The sequence below is a fragment of the Protopterus annectens genome, chromosome 8.part0 (assembly GCF_019279795.1).
Source record: "Protopterus annectens isolate FY-2018-M chromosome 8.part0, PAN1.0, whole genome shotgun sequence".
Classification (NCBI taxonomy): domain Eukaryota; kingdom Metazoa; phylum Chordata; order Ceratodontiformes; family Protopteridae; genus Protopterus; species Protopterus annectens.
The window spans coordinates 218,427,066-218,441,905 of NC_056741.1; the positions used below are offsets into that span (position 1 = coordinate 218,427,066).

Sequence of the window (14,840 nt, forward strand, 5' to 3'; positions counted from 1 at the left end):
GTTACACAGTAGGCAAATGAAGACCAAGAAAATCAAACCTGTACCATAAACTCCAGTGCACTCTGTGCCAACTGCATATCATTGCAAGCTTTAACTGTGACAGCTGTTTTCTGAAGTTCTTTGGCTTTTGATGTTCGTTAGTTCCTTCTATTAATGCCTTCTTCCATGGTCTTATGCAGTAGCTTTCTGTTCAGGATACCAACATATGTTGGGATCCAATGGAAGAATTCAGGGAAATTATGGCTGTAATATTTTGGACAGAGAAAACTACCATATAGCTAATTTTTATGAGATTGCATCTTACAGCTCATCAATATTCCCACTAAGGATACATGCACACTCATTCATTATGATGATGATCCTCATTATATTTATTTTGATATATATTGCTTCATAACCCTTTTGGTCCTTTTATGAATACATTTTCTATTATCATTGCCTGAATATTGTGAGAAAGAAAGTCTTTATTAGCGTAGGGGATGAGATGTAAACTTCAGCTCATATTAAAGATATGCTGGAAGTTTAATGTGATGTAGCATTCTTTTGATTTTATGAGCATATTGGCAGAGTGCTAGGAAGCTCTGCTTAACCTGAAGCTTGAAGGGAACTCTGTTGTGCATATTCTAAATACTGTTTTTGTTTTATTCATCAGTGTAGATGTAAAATTGTCTATATGGGCCAAAAGAAAATGTCTTTCTTATGCAGGGATGAAGGTCTCTTGACTAATGTTTGTCCTTCAAAAAATTGTATATGGTGACTAGACCACTAGCAGGAGCTCTGTTTCCAACTGTACTAAATGTGAGAAGGAAGGGCACTTCTTTATGAATTGTGCAGTGAGAAATGGGGTCACTGCCCCTGAGAAAGTTGCACCAAATAAATTAATGGATGGAGAACTCTTCCAAAATAAGAGAATCACTGCCAGTAAATACCTTGAAATCACACAGAATGTGATATCATTTCCCTATTAAAATTTCAGGTCTTGCTTTGCTGAATCCTGAGATATCATAAAAAGACTGAAAATCCAGTGTAAGACTAAATATCAAACATATATCTTCTCCTTTAAATTTGTTTTTTTGCAAAGCTCAAATCCACCTGCATCCACCAATGTAGGGAGCAACCCCCCCTCCCCGCCATCCACCCTCCTAAACTACTATATATCAACTCCAAGATCACCGTACCTTCTCAGAGAAAAGGAATATTCTGAGAAATGCCAGTCTCAGACTTAGTATTGTAAATTTAGATTTTTGGACATTTGGTCTCCACATTTTGGGATCAGGCCTCAAGATTTTAAATGGTTAGCAGTGATTTCTTGTGCAAATTAGTGATCGGTGTCATGTTCCTTGGTGTATCAAGCTTCGGGCAACTTACGTTTGGGGAATTTCACTCCATCCTCCTGGAGATAATCTAGCTTTTCTCGTATGCTTTTTAACAAAGTTTTTCTACAAGGAGGTTACCAAGACATTTTTAACTAAATATATCCACTAAGATGGGAGTCTTGACAAACAGAAAACCAGTCTATGTTCTGTTTTCCATAACTTCTGCTATTGTCAATTTTTTTCAAGTGTGTGTATAATCAAATACATGCAGTTCTGAGTGTGATACAGGAAGGCCTAGTATTGTAAACTGCATGCCTGAATTGTTAGAATTTCTCAAGGGTTGCAGTGACCAATTTCAGGGGCATTAGTTAAAACTTTTTTACCTCGTTGGGAAGGTAGTTAATTTAGAATAGTTCATGCTACTAACTGTATTTAGGAATTTAGCCTCAAATTCGTTATAGTAATGTATAGTATAACTCTCAATAGATAGCCAATGTTCCCTACTGCTACAGCTGGTCTGTTATTTAAAAGGTCCAGCATTGTTTTGAACCAGTTATAACAAACATCAGTGTTCATGCCAGGGTGTCGATAATGCCCTATAAGCCCTATGATGGACATGCTACAGCTTGTTTAAATATCAGTCATTACTATTTCATGCTCCTGTTCAGTAATAACAACTGAACCCAAAATAGTTTTGTGAACTACCATTATAATATCCCTAATGTGTGTCTGTTCATGTAAGCATTGAAATACAGTAATGTTATAAATGCTTACATCTGAAGCATTCCAGACTTCAGTAATTACTGTGATTTTGCATTGATTCATGAATGCAAGGGATTTTAGTTCATCCCTCCTTTAATCAGTCTTCTAGCACTGGTGTTATCTACATTTACGTTTTATCAGATCTAGTTGATATAACTTGTTGAGTCAGTTAGCGCACTTATTCAATAAAAATTCTTGACTACCAGCATCAGTTTATCTGCAAAATATTACTCTCATCAATAACTCTCATCCATTTGATGTTGTTGTTTGTCATTTGGCTTTTCCCTGTTAGGGGTCACCACATCGGAACTACAGTCTGCTAATGATTGGCAGTTGTTTTTTTTTTTTATGGTGTCGAGTTGCCAGCCCGACGCCCAACCTTCAACAAAGGCATGCCCATTCAACGCATGTCTTTCGAATGCCCACTCAACTGCGTGGAGGACATGCAGACTCCATACAGAAGGCACTCCCAACCCAAGCCGAGAGTCGAATGGGAGAACCTCTTGCTGTGAGGCAACAATGCTACTGCTGCACCATCGCAGAAGTCATAACTCTCATCCATTTGATCCGGGGTAAATATGGCAGTCAAAATGTCTATCCTCCCAATGAAGAAGAAACTGTATGATCCTCTGTAAACTAAGTGATATGTGGCAAAGTTTAAATATCTAGCTTTTATAAACTGGTAGCCACTCAAAATAGGTGGCAGCAAAATGCCACTGATAACATTTGCTCCAAGTTCTGAACATATTTGAACAATATTCTCAGTTCTTTCCTTCATGTAAGAAAGTGGCATAGCATTCAGTCCATTAAATCCTACATAAATAATAATGTGTATAAACTGATATTGTCTTCTAAAATGGTAATGTGAAAGTTGTTTAATGTTAGAAACTTTCAGACCCCCAGACATGATAGTGCAATCCTTTTTTTTCTTCAAATTATAAAGGTCTCTTCACTCTACTTAACAGTGAGTCATGCAAGATCAAATTGCTGCCACCATTTGAAGTTGCTTACCTCTGAGTTTTGTAAGATGTACATGTCATTTGTAATTATTAATAACTTAAGTTTATACTCATTGACTCTCATGATGATTTGGATTTGTACTCCTTAACCCCTATGATGAGCACCACTGTGTTATCTTTATCAAACCCAACTGGCTACCAGTACAGGTAAATGCCACTTTCCTGGTGAACACTTTCACCTGTAAATGCATCAACAATCACTACTGCCATCCCTAAAAATCTCTTTCACTTCAGAAAAGCTATTTATTCACTGAGGAGCTCAGATGACAAGCTCCTTGCCGGGCTCCTTTATGCCCGGAAAAGTACTGAAAGAATATCAGCCAGTCCACCCAGTCTACTGGAATATACTTCCCCAAAATGAAGGACTTCTCCAAACTTGCAAATATTAAGAAAGTCCCTTAATAATCATCTTAGACAAAATAACCAATGCCACTGCCTTTATATGCCTGAGTAAACTGTAACTCCATACTTCCCCCAGCAGCACTATATAACACATCTTCAGTATAACTAATATATTCACCTGTTAGGATATTACTCCTTATAAATAGGTGCAACCAAAATATTTTAAATATATGCAAAATCCAGAAATACCAAAGTGTGCTGAATGAATGCTTCACCAACCACAATAAAAATCCAGCAAAAAACAGATGAAAAGCAAAGCAAAACCAGGCTTTTATAAAACCAATGGACTTTTATTAACAAAACAAATAAAGGCATAAGAGCTTTCACAGAAACAATACTGCTTCATCAGATGCATAAAATTCAGTAAATTACACTCCCATTTAAATAAGAAGTGGTGAAGTCACATGTCACATTCATTCATTTCTTAAAGGAAACATACAGCTAAAACACTCTTTCTAACAACAGTAGCCCATGCATACAATCCAACTTTTCTACTCATTTTATTAATAAATATATACCCAAATATACATTTTAAATGTTAAACTGGGAAGAAAACTATATGACCAACTACAACAGTCATATAATTTAATTTCTACTGTCATATGTATACGCAGTGTGTCTCCTCACTCCTACCCGGAAAAGACAGCTACCATCTGTGTGACTGTCTGATGTCAGACTTCAACAAAACTGAAAAAAAAAACACATTTGTTGTCACACATAAAGGAACATAATGCTTCTTCACCCTCCCCCAAAATATAGACACCTGTAAATGCATACGATATTTCACTTCGAGAAAAAAAATTAGTAATAATTGCAGTAATGTTTCCAAGTTATTAATTGTCAGTATGCTGCTTCTGTACAACCTTAGTGACCCCCCTGTGCACCCCTGTAAAGTCTGGGAGGAAAGTTTAAGAAATAATGACCACACTGTCCTCAGCCCAGGTCTGGATAGTGACCTCTGTGTTTTTGAGGAAAGATAAAGACATACTGACATCAGCCCCAGCTCCCTACACATGCTACAGTGCCCCCCCCCCCTGTGTATAGCACTAAACAGGGCTGGTTTTAGACTTGGTGGGATGCAGGGCAGAGGCTACTAGCCTATGTCAAAATCAACTTATACAGCCATGGTGATTGGAGGCCACCAGTTTCACCCCTCCCCCCACTGATTTATTTATATATTTTGAGATGAGTGTTTAAGCTTAGCAAGTCTTCATCCAGACAACCCCCACCAAGCAGTTATAGCCATGTCTATATATAAATTCAGATGTTGGACTGTGATAAAAAAATTGGATGGCCATGTAATGCATTTCACCTTTTACAAACAGTTGCCACATATTTAAATATTCTATATTGTTTCACACCAATCACACTAGTCCTACAAAGTCAGAATAATAAGTAAACAGCAGCAAGCAAGTAGTTGTTTTCCTCCATCACAGCCCCAGCAATTGTACTTATTCTGCCTGTGCATATCAGCCAATGTGTACAGTTACATAGTCCATCTTACTTCTCAAAAATCCACACTAGTCCTATTGCGTCAAATAGTGACTGCTTACACCTGAACAAATAACAAGGGATCAGTGACAGTTACTTTTAACCAGCCATCCCCAGCCAGCCACTCAGGAGATAATATATTTCTCTATTTCTCCACACAGACAAGTTGCCACACATTAAAGTATTCCAAGTTTCTCTACAGAAAACAAAAACTAGTTCTGGTTCTGGTTACACCACGGGTGTGATAATACTATTTCTTTTTTAAGATATCTGTACCTTTGTCATTGTTTCAAGTGTGATGACCTAATGAATATATTTAAAATATTTACACAAAGGGTGAGTACTGTAAAACTATGCAGTCTCTGTACTTTATGACTTTTGTTCTGTCATCTAAGCTAAGAAAGATTTCCATCAGACTGAGATATGCAGCTGAACCCGTTCACATTTTGAAGTAACAACAAGAAAAATATCTCTTAAAGTTCCATTATTGTAAGGGATAATAAGACTACATTGGGAGAAGAGATACCTTACCTGGAATGCAAGTTGGAATGGCAGTCCCAAGATCTGGATTTCTCCACGACCCTTGTGCATCACACTGATAAATGCCTAAAGAGAGTAAAACGGAGTTAACTATGCATGTTACCAATAGACTCAGCTGCATTTTGTAAGATGAAACAAGGTACAGTTATGAAAATGAATTGTTGGTACATGATTTAAAATGATTGGTTCTAATTCTAGTTAATTACATTTAAAATGCTTATCATGCTAATTAACAACTTATATTTCAAAAACATAGAGAGATAATGTCCTAGCTATGACCCAGAAAATCCATCTTCAACTGGCAACTCAGGTACCTGTTGGAGCTGGCTAGGTAAAAGAGGAATTATAAGACAGTGGCCTGGGTGGCCACAGTGGTGCAGCGGTTAGTGTTGCTGCCTCACAGCAAGAGGTTCTCCGGTTTGATTCTCAGCTGGGGTGCCTTCTGTGCGGAGTCTGCATGTCCTCCCTGTGGTCGTGTGGGTTTCCTCCGGGTGCTCCGGTTTCCTCCCACATCCCAAAGACATGCAGTAGGTGGAGTGGACACTCTAAATTGGCCCTAGGTGTGAGTGTGTGCATGTGTGTGCCTTCTGTGGAAGGTTGGGTGCTGGGTTGGCAACTCAACACTGTAAAACTCCACTGCCAGTCATGAGCAGACAGATGATCCACTGTGGTGACCCCTAACCGGGAAAAGCTGAAAGAAGAAGATAAGGCACTGGCCTGCTTTCCCATTTCAAGAAAAAGAATATGGTGGCATGCAGGGGGCATGGGTGATTTGTGAGCTCCATAAATGATACCAGGGCCAAAACAAGAGCTAAGATGCATAAGGTGGGCATACCCTTCTGATTACCCTTTTGATGCCATTGCAGGTCCACTTGATGTTGTCAACCCTGCATATCAGTGAAAGAAAGAACATAAAGGAGAAAGTCCTCTACAAGCTACAATGAGACAGGTTCTTGTTTAGCCCTGGCCCAATCTTGGCGTATGTTGTTTCTACTCCCTTTGGAATCTGCATAAGGAGGTGCTGGCATCCACATGTGTATAGCATTTCATGAAGGGAAGCACTCCCAGTGTAGGTCATATGGCTGGAAAATGGTCAGAGAACCAAAAGGACAGAGCAGTGTGACAGCTGGAAGTCAAATAGTGACAATTCAGTTGTAGCTGACAGTATAAAGTAAGGTAAAGTAATATGAAAGCATCCATACGTATTTTAAAGGGAGAAAGAAAAAAAGGTCTGAACTGAATAAAGGTGACTTAAAATAGGTGACAAAAAATATCAACGACATTATTTCAAATCTCAGATCAAGTGAACAAAAATGTTTTTTTTTATTTATTAATTAGGACCAAGCAAACAAAAAAGGAATTGCTTCTTTAGGACTGCTTGGGGTTTTGATTTTGTATTTGTACAAGAGTGTCATAATGTTGGCTTGGGGAATATTCCGTTTTCCCAGAACTGTGCAATCTCAAAGTAGGTAAATTTAATTAGCAGGCTGTGTGGTGAGGTGCAGCCCTGACATGAGCACATTTATCCGTAATCCCAGTATCCCCTGAACTTGCATAAAAGTTGTCTGAATTCTTATTAACCTAAACATGTTAATTAGGTGCACATAAAATCCAATTATTTGGACGTGCAATAACACTATTTCTAAAATGTCTTATTTGAATTTTTAAAAAAGCACATTGGTCAAAGTAAAACTAAAAGCTATAACAAATAATGCAGCCAATAAGGGGTAATCTTGCCTCTCACCAGTTTGAATATACAAACTAAGAGAAAGCCCACAATTAATTGTTATCTGTGCTGTTGAAGCCTTATATAAGATTATTATCATTAATGTCATAATATTGCCATCTCAGAAACTGTTCACCAAATCAGTAGCTTTGATCACATCAAATTTGGAGCCAATCTCCCTACTTCCTTTTTACTTTCTGGTGTCATAATCAGCCTGAAGATATTTACTTGCCTCAGCCATGATTCTTTACTCACCCACATACAAAGAATATACTCTGCTGGAAGTATTACTAGTTTGAGTATTTTAACTGTTCTATTAGTTACTGCCATGGCTATTATTCAATAATCTGTGCTCAAAGCAAAAATCAAACAATAATGTGCTAAATCATCGCTGCTTTTACCATTCTTAAACATCAAATATGTATTGTCTTTTAAGCCAGCTGTGTGTCACAAGGGGATAAAACCCTGACTATGATGTAGGTGACCCAAACTCAATTAATGGCTTAGATGCCAGTAGGAGCTAACTGGGGAGGATGGGAATGAATGGCTTTTGTCAGCATGCCCATTCTGTGAGAAAGGTGGTTAAGGCTCATGACATGGGTGATACCAAGTGGGAGCAGTAGGTGTTACACCCAATGGAGTCTAAGCCTGCCAAAGTTTGCTCTGAGTACATTTATACTCATAAGCCAAGGGGAACACAGCATGTGGGTTACGCTTCCTCTCAGGAAACAATACCAGAACTCAGAAAAGCTGCTGAGGTGTACAGCATCTCCTATAGAGAGATCATAGTCCAATCAGCAGGGCTAGCAATCTGGCCTACTCCCTACTACCTAATGCTCTGCAGAGAAAAGAGAGCCAAGATGGATTCCTGGGAAAAATGAATGATTTGTAGACCTCTGACTTAGCCAGGGAATGCCTAGCTTTTGTCTTTCTGCAACTACACATACATATGGGTGTGTGTGTGTGTGTGTGTGTGTGTGTGTGTGTGTGTGTGTGTGTGTGTGTGTGTGTGTGTGTGTGTGTGTGTGTGTGTGTATTATGTATAGGCTTTTGTCATGAACTTGGAAACTTCCCAAACCTGAATAGTCAAATATGTAGATTCTGTAACAAACATAGAAAGAATTCTGTAGCAGTAAATTGAGAAAGTTTGCTATTAGCCAATGGTTCAGCAATTTTATATTGTGGGTTCATAGGTAAGTACTATTTTAAGTTTAACCAATTTTCTTTGGTGATGATCAAACCTAGTATCTCTGGTCTGTAATGCAAATACCTTAACCATCATACCAGCTCTCAACCCCCTTATGCCAATAATTATTAGTTGAATCTTTTTAATTTCTTCCTTTCAAATGCAGACAACGCAGGGTCTCCCTCAGCCCAATCATCAAATTCTCAAATATTTTCCCATACTTCACAACACAGTTTTCAATACACTTACAAGGTACTGACATAATTCCACTAAATGAACACTGAAGACTAGCATACACATCCAGAATCTGAGTAATATAGTTCCAAATTTATGGGATCTGCACTGTTTTGTCATAGATTTAACCATCTCATCAACATATCTAAAGTGCTGCTAAATTTTCTTATGATAAAAACCATACCTCTCAACCGTACTGAAATCCTTGGCATTTACCAGTTTTGAGGTCCAAATAATGGGGTGCCACAAATTCCCAAGTGGCCCCCTTTATTCCCAACTTTCCCAGCTTTTTTCAAATTTATTTTTGGATTATTTGAATTTCCTGGCTTTTTTTGGATTATTTGTTTCTGCTGATGTCACCACGTACAGAGGCATGTGTGTATGTAAAATGCCCTGTACCTTAGGTACAAGAGCCTGAGTTCTCTACCTATACCACCACTTCAGATTGAAAGAATTATAGCTCTCAACTGTACAAATTTTCATAGACTGTCTAGAATGTTTGTCCCATACTTTTGGTCTGCTCCTCTTAAAATTTGGATGGTGCAGTTGTAGTGATGTCACCTCACAGCAAGAGGTTCTCGGGTCCAATTCTTGGCTGAAGTACCTTCTGTATGGAGTCTGCATGTCCTCCCTCTATTTGTGTGGGTTTCCTTTAGGTGCTCCAGTTTCTTCCCACAATACAAAGCTATGCATCTGGAATGTGTTTCCCCAGGCCTCTGCTGAAAATTGGCTTTGTTCCAAGTCAGACTTTCCTAGTAAACAAATGTTAAATACAATTTGTGGTTTTCTGGAAAATCAGTGAGAACCGAATTCCCTAAATAATGATAGCCATTTAAGTTTCAGTCTTCCTATCTTTTAGGAAACACATGGTAACACATTTTTTTCTAACAACTTTCTAAGATTATACAAGCAATGTTTAAAATGCATCCCCAGTTTTGGGCCATTGCCCCACAATAAATTTTGTTTTTTTCCTGATTTCTTGTGCTGCACTGTTCTTCAGGGAAAGAGAAGTTTAGTGCTGCTTATGCAAAGTCAACTAGCATTGTTAGTAGCACAACAAGTAGTATACTTGCTTTTGCTGCAGACGGCAATGGGTTTTACTCCAACATTATGTAGATGGATTGGTGATACTGTACTGTGTTGTACTTTTAAAGGGGGTGGATGCTGCAGTCATGCCAATGTCCTCCTTTGGCGGAGATACCTAGTAACTATGAACCTGTTATCAGTTTGCCATCCATTCCCTATTGAAATATTACTAGCTCATCATTTTTTAATATAACATAGGGAATTTATTCTTCAAGGGCAACAGGCACTTTACTTGTAGATGAAACAATGAAATATGAGGTTATTTGCTAGCAGCAGCCTCTTCATTAGTTACAAATCTCTTTAATGTGGAATTATTTAGATGACTTTTACTTCTGCAGAGATTCTGCATATTTACTGATACTGATGGATTGTAAATATTTGAGTAGACTTTTATGATGGAAATGTTCTGAATTGGGCAGTTTTGTCATTATTGGTTCATGCATTTTGTTTCATTGCTTACTGGAAAAATGTTCAAAACAATAAATTAAAAATGCGCTCTAACAAGTGTGCTATATTACACAAGGAACATAATTTAATACAGTCAGGAAGGTGTATCCAAGAACACATGTATGTTTCATGTGCAAGGGGTCTATGATTTGAAAACAGCCCATAGGTAATCTTTATCCACCACTGGCCAGATGCATTTTCTTTGAATGTGGGTTTTAATGCTGTTTCAATGAATGTGAGTTTCAAGGGCAGAGAAGGTTTAATGCTAAGTCTATTTTCATTTTGAGACTGTATTGCTTTGTTTAGCATATGTCTATTAGTGTTTCTGCTATAAAATGTAAAATAAAAGTTTTAAATGAAATCCAAATAATCATTGTAGAAGTAAAGCAGTATGCACATTACAGTGTTTATGGTAAATAGGGCAAAATAGCCAAGTAATGGACATTGGAATGGCTGCAGGGGGACTCTGGGGCCAAATGTTAGTTGTCTGTTCAGTTTGCATTTGAAAGTTGGTATCCCACAATTCCATCAGAGTGGGTGGGGTTGCATAATTATGTACGCAAATGTTATGTTAATCCGCATACAGATTTTTACCTACTTTTCGTGGGCCTTTGTTCAGAATTTTGATGTTTCCAGGTTGAGAGGTATGATAAAAGCATTTATCTAATCTCTTTTCCAAACATTTGCTCTTTAATTGTTTATTCTTCTCACCAATATATTTATCATAATCTACTTGATTGCCCATATTAGCATAATTGTTTAACAATGGTGTTCTCTTAATAAATCACGTATGTTGAGAAGGATAGCTCTGGGTGGGACCAGGACATGTATACCCTGCCTTAGAATACCAAATGTACACATGCGACACCTTAACCATGTGATAATACTGCATGCACCCTGACATATGTCAGCCACCATGAAACACTACTTTACAGTCTGACATTTGAATGCAAAGTCTAAATAGCACAGATGTGGGCAATGAAATGGCCAATGTAACAGTACCTGCTGGCAGGCTAAGGGCACCATGCATTAATTTCACAATGAACAGATAGCGACATGGCACTGAATGAGGTGATCTGCACATGCATCAAAGCAAGCAATGACACCTGTGATTGAGTGACACACCCATTGTCAGTCCAGTCTGCATTATCATGACACAGCTGTTAAAATATACTAGTAGGAAGAACAAAATCACAGTTCCACTTATAATTATTATAATACAAAGCAAAGCAAATCTGAAAGCAAGGATGAAACTAATTAGCAACCATGCAAACTTGGTAGAAAAGCAGGTGACTAAGAGATACACTAGTACAACAACAAGCCTGTATATATGTCTGAAAACCTGGACCAACGTCAAAGAATTTTCCCTCCAGTAAAGAACAAATGCTTGCGGTGTAATGGAAAAGAAAGTGGTAACCCTAGGAACACATGTTTTAGGAGTGTAATGATTTGTCAGAGTTTTAAACTTCTCTACAGAGTATGATGTCAGAAACATTGCTGATGCAAATGGTTGTAACTAAGGAAAAGATTCTTTTAAGCAGGGATATAGGATCTGAATTTTTTTATACTTAGCATGGCCTTACTAAGAGTTTAGTATTATTAGCTGCCAAAAAACAATTAGTGCAAAATAGAAATCAAAATTTAAACCAAAGGCAATTGAAGTGATTAATATTATAAAATAGATAAAGAGCTAGTGGTGGGATCTTTAGAAAAGGGAAGGAGTAAATTATATGGGAATAAGTGGAATTTGTGGGAACAGTACATGCAGAATAGCAGGAACTGAGCAATTTATGTAATTTCAGAGTGAATAATAACTTTTAAAATGAAGGAAAACATATATGGTTCATATAGTGCATTAATATAAAAAATGTTAATATGGTTTGCTTTCTTTTCTATTAATGTATGTGTGCCTGTATTTTAAGTGCCAATTTAATAAAAGTGTTTAAAAGTTTTAAAAATGTGCCTATTGTTGTGAATGATGGAGTTGTACTTCCTCATATCATGTTATTGCATCCCAGACTACAGGTAAATTCAGAAAAAAATAAGAAAGAAAGTAAAATCTGAACAGTGTAAAAGCAAGAAAAAAAAATCACAATAAGAAGTGTCTCTACCAAAAGAATTCTGAACATTTTGGAGGAGTATGACAAATTGCCCTTACTTAAGGCTACAAAAGCAGCAAACCATTTTTTATATAATTCATCTCCACCATAAAAGCTTTATATTCTTCTCCAAAAGATAAAACAAATCCCATTCTTCTGAAGAACAGACAACACAGACATAATGCACACCTTCTTCATCCTAATTTTAGTTTTCCTACTGATATTCATGCAGGTTTAAATAGTGACAGGGATTCATAAAGGTTACCACAAAGTGTAGAGACAAGAAAGCACAAAAAATGTGATAACAATTTTATTGAATACATATCATGTACACTTAGTGTAGGCCTTATTGAATCTGACCCATGTGTTTTTGACAAGCAGATAAAGCGTATGATCTGGATTTACAAACAGACAATGAAAGAATAGCAGAAAGAAAAGCAGTTGTTTGTGAACAATAGGATTTTACATCAAATAAGGAAACACAAAACCATGCTTAGAATATTAAAGAAAAATATTTTTGTTTCTGCATTTAGTTCCTTCAGTGACATTCTGGTATGTAAATAGCTATAACCATACCATAAACAATTACAACTGTTTAACTATAAATGTAACTGCTGGTATTAACGACACTTGCATCTTAAGTAATTGGTGCATAAAAGTGATGAAAATTCAAAACAAGAATAATTAAATGTCTTTTTATCTTCAGAATAATTCACCCTTCAGTCCAACTCTAGAGGATGTAAATAGAGTGCAAAACAAATGTCTAAAAGACTCCTTGTGTTTACTACATTGCTACTGTTCTAATGCCCCATGAGGTCAGCAATCACCCTGTGCATTCTCATTTACACATTAAGGTTTATGCTATGCTCAGTTGTAATTCTACTCTCTTTACAACACAAGAAAAAAATGTATATTATAGTGCATGTTTGAAGTGATGTTGTTATAAATTTTAGAACAGTTTATTCAGGACTCACTTGAATGTCATACCTATTTGACATGCAGTAATAAAGCTAGTGGTAATATGCAATAATAAACTTATTTATTAAGGCATTATTTGTAAAACTGTAGTTAAAAAAATTGTTCCCTATGCATCAGTGTTAATGTTTGACAAAGGAAATTACCTGCATACTATCATAGCAGTTCTTGAAATAACATACGTAATAAGTTGGAAAAAAAAACTAGTTTCCATTACGAATAATTCACTAAAACTTGTTTTTGTAACCTACCACTTCCTTTTTCCTGCATTTGGTAGTATGGCTCTTCACATAGGTACTGAAATCTGGCTTCGTATGTGGTTACGTCTGATTCAGTCAAGTAGAATGGGATCCCATTTTCTATCATTTCCGGATGGGTACAGTCAACAGCTGAAACAAACAAACATATGGGTTCTTTCTTTCCAAGATGTGCCAGTTCAATACATGATGCAGCAAACAACAGATCCTTATTATCATCTAGAAAATGCAGCATCAATATCAAGAAAAGCAGACAGTTCTTCAATTTTAGATCTGAAGGACCAGACCTGAAGAGAGCAGGGTTCTGGGATCAGTTGTCCCAAGTAGGTCTGATTCCACTTCAGATTTGTTTTACTTTATTAAAATTGTTTTATATTTTACAAAAAAATCAAGTTTTATCATTTACATTTCAGATAGTACCATTCAAAATAGGATAAAACACATTAAGACATGAAACCTGTGTAGAAAAATGGACTTGATTGAAAAGATGCAACAACGTTTTTTCTTTCCATGTGACATTTATATTTCCTTCTTTCTTCCTCTTCCACTGACCACACAAATACATGCACACTTACAAAAACAGACAGGCAAATAAACATACACACACAGACACAAGCAAAGATGTTTCCACCTCATCATCCAGCCAGACAACATCTAGATAGACTTCCAGGTGTCTTTTGGGAGTAGATTCCACTTTGTGCCAGATACTTTTTATAGCTAATGCTGTTTGATGTGAAGATGATCTACAGCTCAAGATGGATAGTAATTTTTGAAATTCAGATGAGATACAAGGAGGTACTAATGGGATAAGCAGAACTATTTCATAACGCTTGTTAATTTTCCATCCCTAAGTCATGCAGTAAAAGGATACTGTAAACGTATATTTTCCAGTGATTGTTTTGTCAAGCAAAACATCATCCTCTGTTTAAAATGGATATATTTCTCTAGAAGGTGTAAACTTTCTCGATCCAGCTATCCTCTAGTTGTTAACTCATTTAAGAGCCTTCCTTCTGGTCGTTTAAGAAAAGGATGAAATATTCTACCAGTAAACAAAAGATACTAGTTCTAACAACTGAAATGGTCCTTCAACATTCAGGCATAATTGTGCTTCTTACTAAGTAATGAACTGTACTAATTAAACAGGCTTAAAACTAGTAGAAAGACTTTACTGCATGTATTCCAGGGGGCTGTCCAAAAAAGAAATTATCAACAAAGGATACCATAGCGGATTTCTTTTTTTGAGAAAAACAACTTTGAAAAACATAATTATAATGAAAAGAATGTACAGTTTGTTGTAATT

The 14,840-nt window shown here is 36.8% G+C and overlaps 1 protein-coding gene across 1 annotated transcript in view; it reads right to left on the minus strand.

Annotated features, from left to right (window-relative positions):
- The window catches only part of LOC122808706 (complement C1s subcomponent-like), a 453,323-nt gene that overhangs the window by 97,631 nt on the left and 340,852 nt on the right, over nucleotides 1-14,840 (minus strand). Inside the window, exons 9-10 of the mRNA XM_044079695.1 lie at nucleotides 13,535-13,672; nucleotides 5,522-5,596 (exon numbers count right to left, since the gene is read on the minus strand). Coding sequence (XP_043935630.1) covers nucleotides 5,522-5,596; nucleotides 13,535-13,672 — 213 coding nt within the window. The remainder of the gene's footprint in view (nucleotides 1-5,521; nucleotides 5,597-13,534; nucleotides 13,673-14,840) is intronic.